A 19,001-nucleotide genomic window follows, 5' to 3' on the forward strand; every position below is an offset into this window, starting at 1 on the left:
GGCTGGGATAGAGATCATGTTCTTTGCAGGGACTGAGGCTGTCAAAACGGTGCACAGAGGCTTAGAAGACTTAAGCCTTCTTTAGGACAGTCAAAATTGATTTATTCTGTTATTCTATTCCTATTAGAGATTAATATGAATTTTTAAATGAAGATTCTTAAAGAAGGATGAACATGAGAAAGATCATAATTTCTGCATATTGGATTGAGCACTTGGATCCTTTGGATAGGACAGAATTGCTGCTTGACTTCTGAGAAGCAAGAGCATGGGCATTATCTTGAAGACCTGATAACCAAGTACTAGTAGTATTCTTCTCCCCAAAAGCTAAAAAGGAGGAAAAGTATACTTCAGTTCCCTAAGAGAAACTTTGTATAGTGTAAGCCAAAAGGGAGAGAGCCAAAAACATAGATGAAAATATGAAAATATTTGTCTGGCAAACAATAAGCATGATGTCTCCATGCAATCAAGGTTTTCCATTCCTTTCAGCCAAAACCAATCTCCTATGATAAAGAGAATATCAGCAGTAATGATACTAGTTGTCACGTATTTAATGACCATGTAAGCCAGTGTTGCAGGAATCAGAAGGAATAGAAGAAGAAGCATTCAGTCACTCTCTGTTCCTCACTGGCTGTGTGAACACGTTTACACTCCTCAGAGAACAGAAGTTGGAGAATCCTACATTAGTGGATAGCACATCATCTCTGTAACAGTCACAGAATCAGAGAATCACAGAATGGCCTGGGTTGAAAAGGACCACAGTGCTCATCCAGTCCCAACCCCCTGCTATGTGCAGGTCGCCAACCAGCAGACCAGGCTGCCCAGAGCCACATCCAGCCTGGCCTTGAATGCCTGCAGGGATGGGGCATCCACAGCCTCCTTGGGCAACCTGTTCCAGTGCCTCACCACCCTTTGGCTGAAAAACTTCCTCCTAAAACAAGCACAAATGCATCCTCACCAGCACAAAGGTGAGCTGAAGTCAATAAAAATAAATATACTTGTGTCTGAGATCAAGCTAGTATTCCTCAAGCTTTGGCATGAACTCAGGCACCTCTACACACCATGACCTCCTCTGCTCACAATTTAAAGCAGACAAGGGAAGAAAACATCATTTTCTGAAAGCAGGAAGGTCCACCTTAAAGTTGCATGGAAATGTGATTGAAGGCTACCAATGTTACAGAACATTAAATGTAGATATTAAAATATATTTGCAAGTGTCCATTTGAAGTGGTTTTGTTTTAGTTTAATGTTTGCTTTGTTTTAAAAACTTATAAACTGAGCCGAGGTGCAAGTAGAAGTTGAGAATCGTAACCTACAATTATGAATTCCTGGAATGTTTAAAAAAAAAAAAAAAGCTATTTATTTTGAAATACTAAAAATGAAAGCTACTGAGAATACAAAGGTGATAATCCCACTCACCTAGTTTGCATAAAAACATATCCACTTACATTAAAAACTTATGGAAGTATTTTGCAATTGACTTTCTAACAACAAATTGGGGATTTGGAATGATTTAGGTTTATAATTTTTGAAATGTTTAGCCATACAAATATAATTTTCAATGCTCATGTCCCTCCCATGAGCACAAAATGATTTATCTAGAACAGGAGGAGCCCATTTTCATCTTAGTCATTCTGTTGCTTCTTAGAGTAGGAACGTGGGGGTAAAGTGGCCACAAACAGCAGTTAATTCCTGTAATGTTACAAAGGAATGGCCAGAAGGGGTCAAACTGAAGACGCATTTAGACTGACATCCTGTCTAACAGTGGCTAAAAGCACATATAAATCTCACAAAAGTCCAGCACCAGAATGGAAGAGCAGCCAAGGAATTTGGGATGATAAGAAAATTCCTGTGTGACTTAAGCCATTTATTTTGGAGTGACCATGTAGATTTCACTTTTCATGACTGAAAGACATTGCTGTTCCACATGAAAAATATAACGCTCTTTCTGTTGGTCAGAATCTGACCCAGACACCTGTGACAGGTAGCAAAGAAGTGGCAAGTGTATGGCAGCTCCACACTGCTGTCCTTTCTGAAACAAAGATCCTGTTCAGACAGATTACAAAAACAGCCCAAGTTTTGCCACTGTAAGTCCTAGCATCAAGGAGGAACATTCCAAGTTAAATCAGAATAAAGTTCTACTAACTCCAGGCCCAGGTGGATGGCACCTGAAATACGTATTTTCTGAAGCCAATCACAAACATTATGAAAAACCTCATTTTGTTTCTAAACAGATCGTTCTTCTTGCTTCAAACATAGCTAATACAGTTTTATTTAAAAAGCAAACAAACAACAACAACAACAAAAAAACCACCCCACTGCTTAGAGATGAAAAACAAACCTATTTCTTACAGGCTGGGAACAAAGCAGATCCAGTCATAGATCTGATACATCCCTAAGAGAAACCAGGCAAGAGGTTCATCACTGTTACGTGGTTATATAAGAGATGTTGAAACAAGCTTTTCTACTACCTAGAGTAGAGAAGGATGCACAAATCTAGTGAAGTTCTCACAGAGCATGGTTTTGCCCCACGCAGGGCAGATGTGTACACCTAGAATTGATAACCAGAGTAAACATCATAGAAAAGCTAGAAACGTAGCCCATGAGAAAATTGAGTTAGAGCCTTTTATCAGGAACACCCACATCTAGGAAGATAGTATTTTATTTGGGAGAGAACAAGACCAACAAAACCACACACACAAACTGTGGATTTGTTTGCTTGGTTTGGAGGGAGGGTGGGTTTTATATGCCAGCAGGCAAGAAAAACCACAACAGCCTGAGGGTTCAGATGCAAAACGAAGTTTCTAAAGATGAGATAATATACAAATGTATGTACATTTTCTCTCTATGAAAGAGACTAGGTCAGATCACCTTACATTTCTTGCACATGTGAGACTATGCAACGTGGGTCTTCTTACTCATGGTACTTCCATTTGACTGTACCCAGGAAAACAAAAATCCATCACATCAGCTAATTCTTCAGTTAAGAGAAGCAGATATCACCGGTATCCTTATCTGGTACTAAAAAGAAGGAAACGTACTCCTTACAATCTCTGCCTGTTATTTTTGGCTAGCCAAAGGATAACAAAGATACAAACTTCACCCCAGCAGACACTGCTGCTTAACAGAATTCAGTCTTGCCTGTGAACGTTTATTCAAAAAAATAATATGTTCTGGTGATCTCAAAGTGAAGGTCATATACCATGCCAAATCCTCTTTGAAGATGCAACACATCACATCAGATGACATATTTAAGAACTGCTTGGATGCCAACGGCATAATACAGATCAAGACTCAAAAAAATAAAACCAGGGAGTGTTAAATATAAGATATTTTTGGCTGTTTTAAGTATAGAATATCAGGAATGGACAGAGTGCATCCATAAACACATCAACCATAGTAAGTATATTATTACTTTCAAGCACACTGTGAAGCTTAATATATTAAAGAGCAATCTGCCACAACATTTTTGGCTTTTGTCACATGCTATTTAAATTTACATTCACTTAGCAAGAAAACCACCATCTCTAAGTAACAGCTCATATTAATGAGTAGCGAAGGATTAACTCTATAGGTCTCAAGCAGAGATCAATAGAATCTTTCTCTACCTTCCAGTATTGTAAAGTACATTATCATTACTGCCTTTCCAATCCTCCCCCTGCTATGACAGCCAAAGCTCCTGAAACGCTAAATCACTGGTTTACAATGAGAAGGACCAAACCCTTACTATTACTTCCTTTCCCATGAATTTCCCACATTATTTTCCTGTAATTGAAGTACTGTACCATTAGAATACCCATCTTAACTGAGTTTGTATACTGTTAGGTCCTGTGAGACTTGCAAAGCAGAGAGGAGGTATCGAAAAGGAAAAAGCGGGCTGAGCCTAACAGAAAGTAAATTGTTGGATTCCGATGCAGTAAAAACCACAGAATCATTTTTTATTACACATGTATACTTTTGACTTCAGCTTCTCACTTGAGTGTGTCACTTCAAACACATCAGTTCTGTGACAGTCTTCACATTAAACATGAACATTTATTTTCCTAGGCTCTGTTTTGCACTTTCTGACCAGTGACAGAAAAGCTTCCTTGAGTTTACCTGAGAGGGACCCTTTGGGAGAGATGCCACTCTGCTGGCTGGCTGGGCAGCTTGCAGAACAGGATTTGAAATGGGTTGTGATTCCAGTTCAGCCACAAGCATTGGACCATGACTTGTATCGGCATCTCCAAGAATTTCTGCTGAGAGAGAAAAAGAAAGAGGGGAAAAAAAGGTTTGTCATCTGTTCTAACATGGCCATAACCATGAGATGCTCAATGAACTTTGCCACAAGTATGGGGAAGAGTTTCACTATTTTTCGTGAATGAAAAGAAACCTGTATATATTCTATCTTCAACTGATAATTTGCTATATAATGCAGCACTTACCATTTTTTGCAGTCTGAAAGTGTGAAAAGCATCTTCATGAAAAATATACTGATAGATCATGAACTAATTTTAGCCTTCTGCTATCATACAGAGCCAAAAAAAGAATTTTAAGTCTAACTACAATTACTGCTTAAGTAACTGTAGCTATTGTTCACTTTAAGACTACGTGTCACATTTCATTTGCATGTTGGTTTTCATATCCATAACTTCAGGCACTGAAAACAAAGATTTATAAAGGCAAGACTGATAATCAAGATGCTGCTATACACCTAATACACAATACCTTAAACATCCCCAAAATTGACATTGTTACCATAATAAAAAAGTCATAAAACTGAAGATGATGATACACACACAGTCCCCAGCATTCCTGCAAGATGTATCAGCAAGTGACTCATTCTGACAGAGCAATCCACTAAAGGGTTACATGTACAGAGACACTGGTGAAAAGCATGAACTGTTATACCCAGGGGTATAACAATTACTTCATTTTATCCCTGAACATCATTCTGAAATAAAATGTTGGACTCTCATTGTGGCTATCGGGATATAGTTCCTAGTCCTGACTTTTGTTAGACTGAAGGATGTGGAATCCTGCAAACCAGAGGGCAGATACAGAAAATTTGGAAGAAAAGTGGAAATAATCACAGATCTTCCCATTAAGGATCGATTATTTCTTATGCAGCATCAACTTTAAACAAAATTTTACAGGACAGACAGCAGGCAGGGTGAATTAAATTACACAGCTATTAAAAAAAACAAATAAACGTTGCATAGATACAAACACGTTATGCCAGATGTAGCCACGAACTACCTGGATAAGAAAGAAATATCCCCAATAGACAGGTGTCTATTGGTGTCTGCCAGCTACCCATACAATCCTAAGCACTATCAGAAAATCACAGCAGGTTGATTTTGATCACTAATGATGACTGTATTCTACCATTGTTAAACAGGTGAGTTGGAGGAAGGGATGGCAACATCGCCTCATCTTTTTCCAAGGAGTACCATGTAATAAATATCCAAAAAGCATTCAACAAACTACTTTCAAGTAAAAGTTTGGCAGTGTATAACATTCCAGAATATATTTTCCAGGCTGACAGTGATGTAGCTGGTCCAAAATATCAGGTATCAGCTAGCTTAACACTCTCTATAAGCAGATAAAATGTTAACCCATTCAGTGCTAAACAAACACTCTTACTGCTCTGAGATCATTTTGGCTATTTGTTCAACACATTCAGTTTCAATCTATTTCCTAGTGGTGAAGGGTTAAAAGTGTGAGATACATTTCTCTTGTCAAATTCATAGATGTGGAAATTAAAGAAGAAAAATAACTGTTTGAACGATTCAGTTTATGAAACTTTTGATGCATCAGTGCAATCATATCTGTGATATTACAGCTTAATAATGATTTCAGTTTAGTTTGTTTGTAAATCCATTTTCAACAACATTGTTTCTACAGGTTTGCAGCAGGTTAACTAAGCAAGTACAGAATATTCCAGGTATTTTCAGATAACAATGCAGAATCTAGGATAGAAGGATAAAGGAGAGGAAGGATTAATCACTGCTTATTAGCATTAGTTTCAACTGGAAATAAGTGAATTACTTTCCCTGCTTTATCATAGCAAAGTATCTCCATGCTACCTCGAACAATCCACTATGCCTGCTTCAGTTACCCACCTGGGAAAAAAAGAATTTCTATACTGTAATAGGAAAGCTACAAATTTAAATTTATTACAGGTTATGAGACACTGCAAGATCACCCTGATGGTGTGATAAAAGCAGTGAGGAGGAGTGTCATGTAACAGGACAGAGAGAAATCACTTCACCTGCCAGCCTTCATACCTACCCTGGAGAGCAACTTCAGGAATGCTCAAACTAAGTGTTTTTGAGATCTGAATTTGACTTCAGAGAATAAAATACATATTTTGATGGTCAACTTTTTTGTAGGCAAGTACTTAGTGTCATATTTCTTTCCAACTGTAGACTAGTACAGACTGAGAAGAGCAGAGACAAATCTTGATTTAAACCAATCCAATTCTCTGAATAAAAATGCTAATCCTCTCCCCACAGCAATTGCTATTAAGTTTTCATGCTGTATTTTGAGCACACTCTCTAAAATTACTTCAGACATTGTTACAGGAATCCACGTAGTATCTCAGAGAATAAATAGCAGTCAAATTGTACCTGCAGTCTGGATAAGCTGCCCTGGTGATGGAGAACGTGAACCCTGGTACAGTCTGTCCTCAGAAGTTCGAGCAGTTGCGTGGTCCATATCTACTGGGTATCCCATGAGGATTCTCTCTGCTGCTCTGCTCAGCTGAGGTCTCTGACCTTCACTGAGCTCCCCAACACTATCGTCAGAATCCTACACGGAACAGCAACATCAGAACAGCAGGTTTAAAAACTGCATTAACCCTTAAAGCACGCAAACTCAAGTCTCAACTAGCAATGAATAAAGGTAGCTAAAACTATCATCTCACTGGATCTGAAAACAAGATTTATGTTGATCAGTACTGGACTGAAAATAATCACAGGTGAAGAACATCACTTATTTTGTTAGCTGTGTTCCAGCGTGGCAAGAACCTGAGTTATATTTTGGCACAGAAGTTACAGATATGTCCATAGTCAACTGTCAGATCTCATAACTCTGGAAGCACCTAAAAGCTATTGCATGTTAGATAAAAAATTTAGATTTTAAATGGGTTTGGATGGGTGGTTCTCTGGTTTCTGACGTGCAAAACTGCAGAGAGAAAAGAGTTAACTTGCTTCTATGCAGGAGAACAAACAGGCTGAATGTACATACACACACATGCACAGACTCATTTTAAGGCAATACTTGCAACATCAATGAGAAAATTCTTCTCTGATACACAGGGAGGTATGTGTGCTTGCACACTGCTTGCCAGAATCTGCAGAGAAATTTATTAGCTTCTTGTGTGGACAGACTGAGTATTCTGTAGCTATGGGAAAGCCAGCAAGCAAATTAGAGATGCATTTTTAATTGGCAGTGCTGATGAGAAAATGTCATTGCAATTAGTCAGACTCAGAGCTGACACTGTAGAAAGCCATTCTTTAAGTTCATCCATCAGAGCTCATTAAACAAAAAAAGACAGACAAAGGAGCAGTTACAGAGGTGAGTGAAAGTATTAATTATTTAGACTAAACTGACCAAGACAGAGGAAAGAAACTGCAGATGCATCACTAAAATGAAGAAGAAAGATCTGTCCTAAACAAAGGTGTTCATCGACTATGTTGCCATATTCAAAGTTCACTTCCTTTAAATATTCCTCCAGGTAGGTCAGTTAGACACTCAATCCAAAGTACTATTTTCCATAAAGAAAATGCCCAGATGTGTTACAACAAATGACTTTTGCTCTTTGTGATGCAATTATATTTTTCTGTTAGTCTGCTTTTTCTGCCAAGCAAATATGAATATGTTGAGGTTTTGTTCCAAGATCAGTATCAACAACATATGCAAGAGTGCATGAAAGCATTTGTTGACATTCTTCATAGCAGCCACTTGAATGTTTTAGGCAGGTATGTGCAATGAATCTGTAATGCTAAACATACCAGCTACATTGCTGAAGTGACAGAAAACTTCCCTGATGTTCAAAAGGACGAATCTGATGCAGTTAAACAGGCAAACGTGCATCTTGCAAATTAGGTATGTGTGATACTCTGCACAGCTAACTTACAAAGACAAGTAACCTTCAGTGGTTTTAAAAGTTTTACATGAAAACAGAGACTCAAGTGGAGCGGGATCACGTCCAGCAAGGATCAAAGTGTATGAATTTGTTCTATAGCCAACAGTAAAGATAAACTTGAGATTTCATAAGCTTGACATTTTATTTACTTTTGAGTCAAAGTATGCCTTCAAAACTCATATGCTTGTTGCAAGGAAAAAGACAGTAAGTTACCTCCAAATGGTACCTTCTCTCTTGTACAGCAACAGGTGCTTGATTTAATTTGGCTAAAAGAGCCAGCACAGGATCCCTGTTATAGCCTTTATGGCTTCTTCTCACCACCTGCCCTTCACTGGGAGGATCATAATCCTAAAACAAAGGAACAAAATCCACATCATACACGATCCAGAACTATTTTCGTGTGAACCTGAATCATTCTTAAGCTGACAATTAACTTCCTTTGTAAAAGAAAAAAGCTTATTACGGTTTCCACATTCAGAACTTTTGTCTGAAAATAACTGACAAACTGCTTTCTCCTTTTTTATACTCAGAGACGTGCACAGTCTTTGAAAATGCTTGATGCATATGATTGGCATACTTTGAGAAGGGCAGAGTCTACTTTTAAGTTTTCATGTCCAGAGAACAGCCAAGGAAGTGGAGAATGCCTTAACTTCAGAAGCTTCCACGTCAGAAAAAAAACACTACTGATCCTTTAAGCAGCTTTAACTAATTCCAGTCTCAATTAACCTACTTTAATAAACTAAGCACACAAGCAATTAAAAGATAGCTTAGAGCATAGCAATGTTCCCCTCTGTTTAAGATGTCTCAAAGTTAAAAAAGCATAGAAATGAAAATGCATATTATCCATCTCTCACCTGCTGGCAGGAGGTATAGAAACTGTATTTTATTTTTAATTTATTTTTAATATAAATTAGTTTGTACACTGTGCTTTTTTCTTAGAAGCTCTGAAATTCCAAGCATATTTGTAAGTATACAGTTTTAAAAGTGTAAATTTTAAAGTGAAAATTTATAAGTGAAAATGCCTAAAGACATCCAATTTACCATTCTGCTCAAAGCAGATTATCACTCTAAATCAGTTTCCTTGTTAAACACTTCCTTACCATGTCATTGGCATCCTGTAAAGTACTTGTTAAGCTTTCAGTGAGATTTGGGAAAGACAGTCCTCCTTCTGTTAAGGTTAAAAAATGTTTTAAGTTATAAATACTAAAAAGCATAGCATTTATATAAAAGCAAAGGTCACATTCTTCAATAATTGCAACACTGTGCTTAAGTAAATTGGGAAATTCTCACTTCTGGATGTGAAGTGTAAAACAGATATCCAACTTCCAGAAAATCACTCTTACACCTTGCTTTCAGTAAAAACTTAGTACCACATTGGACTCATGCAAGACAGTCTAAAATTATTTACCAAATTGATTTTATGATTGAATAGCAGATTTTTGTTTTCTCTTCTTACTAAGTAGGTTCATTTCATGACAAGAAGAACAAAGATGTCTATCAAAGAAATCCATAAGCATGAAGTGAAATTTAAAGGTCAGCCTCGCAGTTTTATCTGACAGAGCATGAAATGTAGTTTCAGTTGACTGGAAGAGAATTCTATAAAGGAAAAAGAAAATCCAAATTCTAATTTCCACAGCTTTGTTTCATTAGTTACCTCTCGCAGCCAGCATCTGGTCACAGCTGAAGAGAACTTCCCCTTCTGAGATGGGTCTGTCTACAGTTTCTGTTTCTGTGAGGGTTGGACTGCTTTCCTGTGTGGACTGCTCAGAACTGTCTGTAGGTGCAGGTGATGGAACCTGTGGTTCACAAGGAAGCGACTGAAAGGGCCTTGGTGACAACTGCCAAGATGGTGAAATCAAAGCCTCTGGTTCCTCATCATTAGCCACTGACATCTCACTAAAATGTAAGAATATGTTCTGTGAATATACCAAAATGCATTTAATAAAATAAAATAAAGTATTAAATCAATACTGAAAGGAATTTCCAAGTAATTTTTCAAGTGGAAGTACAGCATTTTACTGATTAGTCCAAGAATAAACATATAAGTAACATTAATGAATTTCTAGCTATTAATAAAAATGACCACATGTATTCTCACTGCGACAACAGAGAAAATAAAATGCTAAGATTAGAGTATTTCATTGTCACTACATTGACAGTAACACTATTGATTTCATGTTTTTCATGGCAACAAATAAGGACATGAGAAATGTCCATATTTTGCACTTGCCCTCAAAATGTAAGTCAAGCAATTCAGAAAAAAAGAATCCTGGTTTATTTCAATACCTCCAGGCATATACTGGAAGCAGTTCTCTCTACAGACTTTTTGAGGACATATTTATTTATAAAGAATTGAGAAAACCATATAGCCTGGTAAACTCACACAGCTTTGGGATTGAATGTTTCTTCAGCTAACAGACTGGGTTTCTCCTCTTCCAGAGGAAGTTCTGCATCATCCCATGGGTTTGGAGGTGCTGGATTTTCCGTTTTTGCAGCTTCAGAGGCAGGAGGGCTTGGTGTGATTATTTCAGGAGGCGTACTGATAGGGGTAATCACAGGTGTACCAACACGACTAACAGCAGCTGGAATATCAGAGCCTGCAGATGGGAAGACAAATCTCAGATCAGAAAGGAAAACAGGAAGACAGGCAGCTACTCAGTTCCCAGAAAGCACTTGTAATGTTTGTGATACCTTTCTGATGGTCGTGATGAGACTAGGTGAGGATGAGTTTCTTTTAAGAATGGTGTAGGCATTTGAAGGAGATAAAATAAAATTTCAATTCCTTACCTCCTTCAGTAAGGGATGCTACTCTGCATTTTAAAAACTATGCTGCTTTACCTGGGGAGTGTAAATTTGGTTCACTTAACACCGGGAACACAGGAAGAAGCAAAAGACAGTTATTTTTCTGATGTGAAAAGTGGAAGGACTAGGAGGGGTGGAAATCACACAGGCCATAGCAATGTGCATTAAGAAAACAGAACACTGAGCAGATAGATGTTTGCTTTTTTATATAAATTAGCTCATAATTCTTGTATTACATGAGTCCTCACTTGAATCGTAGCCTCAAGAATGTTTATCCTGAGATAACATGTCTTTGAAGAAGAAAATTAAAGACAGTAGATTAAAGCATATTTGTTCCTTCTTAAGTTCAACTGTTATTTTCACTACCTGCTTCTTTCATTTTTTCTTGTTCGTGAGCATCCTTGCTCAGTTCTGTGATAGATGGGGAGGACTCTGGAGTTTTGACTGGAGGCATTTCTTTTTCTGAAGGTGGTGTTTGTGGTGGTGTGGCCTGAGGTGTTGGCAATGGAGTAGGCACAAGAGGCTCCTGAGGAAAAAATTGTAACCACAGTTCTTATCTCAATGCAAAACTCCTATCTTCCAAAGTTAGGGTTGAGAGGGAGGAGGTTGGGAAGAGGGGGGTTATCACAAAACAGGAACAGTTGTTACTGAGATGACTCTAACTCCTCCACCTAAACATAAAGATGTACCAGCCTAAATAGTCTGCTTGGACAAAACAAACAAGCAAAACACAAAACAATAGATGTTTTCTGACATTTTGTTAAGAAAATTATATAACCAGGCTGAGGAAGGCCTCCAGGCTCTTTTCCAAAGAATAAATCCTAGACTGATCGTTTGTATTATCAGCTCTTATGGGAAGTTGAGCACGTGAGCACATTCAGTAGTTCAACATGAGATCATGAACACTGAAGAACTTGGTAACTGGGCTGCTGAAATTCAGATAAACTTCACAGAAAAACAAAAAACAAAAAATACAACAGAAGCCATCTATGGATAACACAAAATTCAGTTCTTTCCCTTAGAAACAAGCTCTGTGCTCAGCCTTGAAATAAATAAATAAATAAATAGACAGATAAATATAGCATGCTGCATAGAGCACAAAGGAACTGTATAAAAAGAAAAAAAAAGTGAAATAGGTTTTATCTTGTTTCTTGCTTAGATATAATAAAGAATAATAAAAACATGAAGACCACATACATTCAATTCTTTTTTTTCTGACATCTTTGCCTTGCATGTATTTGAACCACAGTGCTACCAAGAAATTATCCCTTAGAGCTTCACTAGGAAAGCTTAAATAATCTTACCATCACAGCTGTTGTACTTGGAAGAACATTTGTAGCAGGAACTGCTTCCTGAGCCTGCCTGTTACCCAGCATGGTCGCAATTGTCTCGCTGAGCACTTCGTTGACTAGATGACTAATCATTTCTGAGTCCACTGGTACACCAGCATCAATAAAGAGCTGAAATCCTCCCCCACCTGCAGCTTCAACTGAAAATGAAGGAACACAAAGCACACATCCAGGCTTCAGTTCTTAAACACATCTACTGTACTGCAGCTGTGCATTTTACCCTGTATGAACCTTTTCACGTTCATTTGCAGAAAGTGATTTTTGTAGATTATATTTAAAAAATATGTATATACGCAAAGAATAAATGATTCCAGGAAAGAACATAGATAAGCAATTCTGGATCACAAAAGAGGACAGAGAAGTGCAGTGACATCACAGGAGAGATCTGTTTGTCTCCCATTCTCACAGATTTATAAGGGAATTTTTTTACACATCTATTAACAAAAGATAAGCAAATAAACATTATCACCTTAGCAAAATGCCACATGCATCCAAAATTTCATATACAAAATTCAATAACAAAATTTGATTTGCATAATGGTGCCTTTTATGTGTTTTCTTTTCTTTTTTTGAATATTTATTTCAACGATCTTATAATGCCTGCTCAGCCTCAGCATAAATTAAAGCATCCATTTTTGCATACTAAAATTTCACTGGTTCAGCATTATCTGCTCTTAGGCACAGCCAAAACAGCTATCTACACAACTTGTTAAAATTAGCCTATATTTGAAACAACCTATCTGCTGAAAACAGCACCTTTTACTTACCAATGTCAGAGGATACAGCCTCACTGTCTTCTCCCTCTGATGAGCTAACACTGGGCACAGCTTCTCTCTGAACTGGGTACATCTCACTGATAATTTTTGCCATTATTTCTTGTTCCACCCTAGCAAAAGAGAATGTGTGTGGCTATCAGAAAGCACCAAGACACCTACAAGTGTGCAAGGGAGCATTCTTGAAAATAAAATGTAAGGAAGCTTAAAGGAAAAGAGAAGAGAGGGGAGGGGAGACGAAGTGAGGAAAGGTATTCTTCAGATTCATTCCTTCTTTCATATACATTCTCCTGCTATTTTGTGACATCTTAACTCACCAACTTATCAATCTGTTTTCTATAGTTTCTCTCCTTTCAATCCATTCATCCAAAACGTCAGAAGACTGCTGAGGAGCAGAAGCCACTGGAGGAAATGAAGGACCATTGTATGTTGGTACAGCAACTTTAAAATGTCCATTAATCTCTAGAAGAGGCTCTGTAAATTCTGGAATTTCATCCCTCTCCTCTTCCTGATCCTAATAAATAATTAGTAAATTAAGTTATAGTGTATTTTTGGAAAATGACATAACTGAGTTAACTGTTAGATATTTTACTTCAAGAAATTATGGCACACAAACATCATGGCTCACAAACAACATTCTCCTTTCTTATTATGTTACAGCTAATTGACACAATTCTAAACCAAGCAAACCATAAATTTGCAGATGTATAAGAGTAGCAGAACAGCTGGGTAAAACATGACTTATATTACTTGCACAGGGCAGGGAGCCAATGGTAATACTATTACATGAGACATTTACTTGTGACATCACTCTGGTTTCATTAAACATACACTCAAGAAATAAATCTACAAAAAAAAAAGTTTAAGAAACTTTTCACATTTACTTCCTGGTTTAGCAGATATTTTGCTTTTCTTTATTGTTCCTTTTCTTTTAAAAATTGAAATTGTATTTTAAAAAGCAATCTGGTTGAAATACACATTCCCAGAAGTGTGCAGGATGAGTGTGCAGTCAGTCCAGACTCTAAGAAAATTCCCATCACTGAAGCCTAGACTTTAATAATTTACACACGTGTTACATGTACACTTAGACTTCAGCTAACTCTGATTGGCTTTGTATTAGAAATGGAGGTTAGTGGCCCTGCCTGCAGCAGAGGGGTTGGAGCTTCATGATCCTTGAGATGCCTTCCAACCCAAGCCATCCTATGATTTCATGAGTCTACGATTGCTGGAAAGTTGGAAGCCAGTTTTGGACGATCAGTTTACAAAAGATACCTGGAGAAACACTTTGAATTTCATCTTAATGCACTATTTCTGTAAGAACTATAAGTTACTCTGCGTGCTTTACAATGTTTGTTTCTGAAGATGTCATGCTCTTTTTTCCTCAGCATTCAGGACGAGAGGTGATGACCTGAAATTGCAGAAAGGGAGGTTCAAGTTGGATTTTAGGAAACATTTCTCCTCAGGAAGAATGGTGATGCAGTGGCATAGCTTCCCAGGGAGTGGTGGGGTCACTGTCCCTGGAAGAGTTCCAGAACCAAGGAGATATGGCACTCAGAGACATGGTTTAGTGGACATTTTGGTGATGAGTTGAAGGTTGGACTGATGATTTTAGAAGTCTTTTCTAACCTTAATGATTCTGTGACACTGTAAGTCCCAAAAAGCACCTACCCACCATACTGTACTGAATGCCTCCTGACAGATGAGAACCTGCATCCTTCACTCAAAATTAAAACCATCTCGAAAGTAGCATAACTCTATGAAAATTGGGCATACTGAAAAAAGATGAAGAGCCACGCCGTAAATCACTGGTGAGAATAGTGATATTGCATAAAAAGGTAGCTCAATGTAAATCTACATTTAATAAGAATGATCTCCAACTTAGCCAAAGGCAAAAAAGGTTTTTCCTTTTTAATTATTTTATTTTAAAGTGTCTCCCCCACCCCCTCAAAAAAAAAAATAACCCACAAATTTATATTTCTGCAAATGAAAGAAAAGTGAGAAAAAGAAAATAGGTAGTAACTTCCCTTTTTCCTTCCTCATTCCAGCATCTATTCTACTTAATATACTGTGAAACTGAAAACTCAGGCAGATCCATGAGGAATATTACAACAGATAGCTACTGGAGAGCTTCTGCAGCTTTAAATGGAAATATGTTTTTCTAAAGAAAAGCTCTATCTTACAAAGCAGCCAAAAAAGAATACTTGTGTTTGGGGAATCGCTAAGAAACATCCCACAATTTTCTGCACTCATTCAGAAATAAGATGGTAAAGTTAAACTCAAAATGGCACCGGATGACTTCCATGCTGATAAGTGCATTCTGTTAGGATTGAAGTATTCGTAACCATAATTCATTCTGACAGCAAACATAAAGATGTCTTTACCCAGTGTGTCATTATGCATTTTCTTCTGACTGCATTACTCCATACAGTTTCTTTGATGTTGCCTATTTAATACAATCTTTTTCTGAAAGTATGCAAGATGCAAACATCTGGATTAAATAAACCAAGTACGTACAATAAATCCTGCATACAATTAGTAACTTCTGACAAGCTTTCACAGTTCTCCTGCATTTCTAAATTATGAGCATAAAACATGTTACATCTAGTAGTGCACAAATCCCAAAGACAGTTACACTCGTTTTGGAGTGATATATTTTCTCTCCTGAAATTAAAACAAAGAGAGACTATTCAGAGTCTAATTATACAGATTGAACTTGCATATATATCACTCTGTAGATTGATCCTGAATAATCTGTACTAACGCCTGCACCTTAACTGCTGGAAACTGTTAAAAAATATTTATCACAACGCCTAATCAAACTGTGGCATAAATTAGAAAGTCTTTCAGATATGATTGGAATATTAATCGTAGCACTTTCTGACAAAGTGTCAAGCTCATCTTCCACTTCCCAAATTACAACCAGATAATTAACACGTTTTAAAACTTTTTAAATAAAGGGACACATAGTCCCTTTATTAAAGTCATCCAAAACTTAAGTTATGGATTTCTGCAGTTCTCACAAGGTCAGACTGTACTACAGGTGCCATCTGAAGAATTACACATGTAAAAGAATCACAGTCACACAGTCTCAGAAAGCACCTGCTGAAAAACAGAGCTGGGGCAAATGTGTTTACTCTGATCTCAGCATGTTATACATTTGAGGGCAGTATTCAAAATGGAAGCAAAAATTGTCTCCACCTTGCAACTTATGCAGGTTTAGAAAGAGCAAGAAGTCTGCCTGATCTCAGATCCTTGTAAACTTGTTAAAGGCATTGCTGGAAGTGGCTGCTCAGGAGCTAAAGGCAAGGTTCAATAGATATGAAACTCCATTTGGGGCTCGTGTTAACTGAGCAAGTTTCTCACTCCAGATTAAGGCAGGGTTCATGAGAGGGGTGGCGTTATGAAATCTCATCTGTCAGACAGCCTGATGAACTCACGTAGGTAAAGCCACTGATCAAAAATAAAGAAGTGTTTAAGTCAAAGCCATAACAACCTTTTCTGATTTATTCCATAGTTGAATTTTCTTGTTGTGAAATAAGAGGACCCAACTCAACTGCTTTGGAAGACAGAACTTTGGGTCTTTAGACACAGATAGCAGGGTTGTGATGGGAGAACAATATGCATCCATCTCCTCTGCCTGTGGCAGAGCTTGCATGTTTCAAGTTGGGATATCATGCATTTATCTACAAGATTCAAGCATCCTGACCATGATTATTTCAGGAGATCAACCCCAGCATCTCAGCACGAAACACAGCAAGATGAGTTGATGGACAGACTGTTGATAGCACCTTTCTTAAGATACAGTAGGGATATTCTGGGGGAGTAGGGAGAAGAATTAAGGGATGCAGAGAGGAATCTTTCAGGATGGTACAAAACCTTATGTTTACCAGGAGAAACCAATGATTTGGAAAGGGAATGATCAAGGTCATTTAAGGAGATGTAAGTAGAAAATAGATGGATAAAAGGGAAGGACTGGTTGCATGTAAATAAGCAGCCATTCAGTATTCTTGTCTGGCCTTGCCCCCTGACTGATCAATGCTCTCTGTCCTTTCCGAATGCACCAAATTCCATTTCTGATTGTTTTTCTGAGAGAGGGGCTTTCCATCATGTAAGGAGGCTGAAGAAGTAGCAGCCCAGCAGGGCCTGAGTGTTCTTGGTGCCAGTAGCTGGAGCAAGTGCATGTAGGCACATCAGTGCGTGAAGTGTCAAGCCAAAATCAGCCACACAAATGGTTTGGGAAGGCAGGGTCCCAAGGCCAAGCACCAGGCATAGTGTCTAAGGACAGATAACAAAGGGATCCTTACATATACATAGTATGTATACAGACACCTCTGTCTGTACACAGACACACACACACAAATATACATACATTCCAGATCTCCATTCTAAGCTGCCAGAGAGTGGAACAGGATCAGCCTACTGGTACTCAATCCTGATATGTGCACATACACACCCTCTGTTTGAGCCTGTATCTATGGGCAATACATGCTCAGCCTCTCTACTGAGTGGTCCTGGGAACAGGCAGCTGGGGCAACTTTGCTTCTCTCAGGCTTCCAAGTTTGTCAACCCCTAAAAGGCAGCATTTCAGCTCCTCAGCAGCTTCTGAATGTGTACCTTCTGGCTGGAAAGGTAAAGCAAATCTTGAGAAAAGGAAACATCAGAGCCAAGGTCCTGAAGCTTTTGTGCAACATCCATCAGGGATAAAGGGAAAAAAAAAGCAGCTGTTTCTCAAAAATATCTACCCTCTTCAGTTGAATAGAATTAAGTTTCCATAAAAAAGGAGGCTGTGGGGGGCAGGCATCACTAAGTTATTTTCCTGCATAACATTTTATGCACATTCTTTTATACATCTGGAGTGAAGTTACTTTGATAAAAAGAGTCTATCTTTGGATGTTTTCAGTATTGCTGCCACTCCAAAGGTTGATTTTATGCTTCTACATTATGTTTGTCTTGCACATTTTTAAGAACATTGTCTGCATGGTCATAGGCCAAACATGTGTTTCACTTGGAGCATTTTTTTGGTATTGTGGTTAAAATATATTTCATTGCCAAAAATAAATGATAAAAGCAATCCAGAAGAAAAATGAGAAAAAAAAATAATGAATAACTGATACTCCTGTCAAAAATTTTATGTTGTGGGACTTCTTTTGTTAGTTCATAAACTGATTTCTTAAATAGTTTTCTTACTTATTTTTTGTAAGAGAAACCTTTTTTGTGCAAATAGAATAAAGATCTCCAATAGATTTAATTCCTCCAATAACATAAGTTTGGGAACCAAAATAATAAATAAGCCATTTCCCCACTTTTATTAGGTAAATCGTACCTTTAAAAAAAATAAAAAAGAGCTGAAATACAGCCTGGATCACCAAAGCTGAACTGGGGGTGTTTGGCAGGTCCTACTTTAACAAGCAAAATCAGCAAAGTACGTGCTACCTAAAGAGACTACACTGTAAAAGAGCATCTCCAATAAACCCATGCCATTATACTGAAGAAACATCAATGCTGCAAAGCAGGCACAGCTACACTAATAAGACAAGATGTGCTGGATGTTGTGTCACCTCTTAGTGGACTCCATTTGCTAAGTAGTACATTGTCTTATCTATTTATTTCAAATAATTTCTGACTGAAATAACCAAAGCATTTTAGGACCTCATAAACAAGACTCTCATATATGCATTACATTTAGAGCTTAAAATTGTGAGTTCTAAGTACTAAGAGAACTACTTTTATTTCTTCTGGATTCTAATATATCCAAATAAAACCTAATTTTATTTTTTACTGTAATTTTCCAAAGGTCCTTTACTGATACACAGTGATTTGTAATACTGCTTTAATACTGTGAACAGTTTGGTATTACTCACAGTGTGTTCTTTTTAAAGTTGTTCATAAAATAAACAAATCTTCTACATTTCATTTTCCATTGTGACAGAATAATAGAAATCAAATACA

The 19,001-nt window shown here is 37.6% G+C and overlaps 1 protein-coding gene across 4 annotated transcripts in view; it reads right to left on the reverse strand.

The window, feature by feature from the left end:
• KIAA0586 (KIAA0586 ortholog) overlaps positions 1 to 19,001 on the reverse strand; it is a 72,247-nt gene that overhangs the window by 23,695 nt on the left and 29,551 nt on the right. For 3 of the 4 annotated variants that reach the window (XM_010712083.3, XM_010712080.3, XM_010712082.3), the window contains 10 exons: positions 13,370 to 13,566; positions 13,047 to 13,165; positions 12,235 to 12,419; positions 11,297 to 11,456; positions 10,512 to 10,725; positions 9,783 to 10,024; positions 9,229 to 9,296; positions 8,342 to 8,476; positions 6,609 to 6,789; positions 4,096 to 4,235 (listed from right to left, as the gene is read on the reverse strand). In XM_010712083.3, coding sequence (XP_010710385.1) covers positions 4,096 to 4,235; positions 6,609 to 6,789; positions 8,342 to 8,476; positions 9,229 to 9,296; positions 9,783 to 10,024; positions 10,512 to 10,725; positions 11,297 to 11,456; positions 12,235 to 12,419; positions 13,047 to 13,165; positions 13,370 to 13,566 — 1,641 coding nt within the window. The remainder of the gene's footprint in view (positions 1 to 4,095; positions 4,236 to 6,608; positions 6,790 to 8,341; positions 8,477 to 9,228; positions 9,297 to 9,782; positions 10,025 to 10,511; positions 10,726 to 11,296; positions 11,457 to 12,234; positions 12,420 to 13,046; positions 13,166 to 13,369; positions 13,567 to 19,001) is intronic. The other variant, XM_010712081.3, reaches the window with a different exon arrangement.

Source organism: Meleagris gallopavo, chromosome 5 (assembly GCF_000146605.3).
Source record: "Meleagris gallopavo isolate NT-WF06-2002-E0010 breed Aviagen turkey brand Nicholas breeding stock chromosome 5, Turkey_5.1, whole genome shotgun sequence".
NCBI lineage: Eukaryota > Metazoa > Chordata > Aves > Galliformes > Phasianidae > Meleagris > Meleagris gallopavo.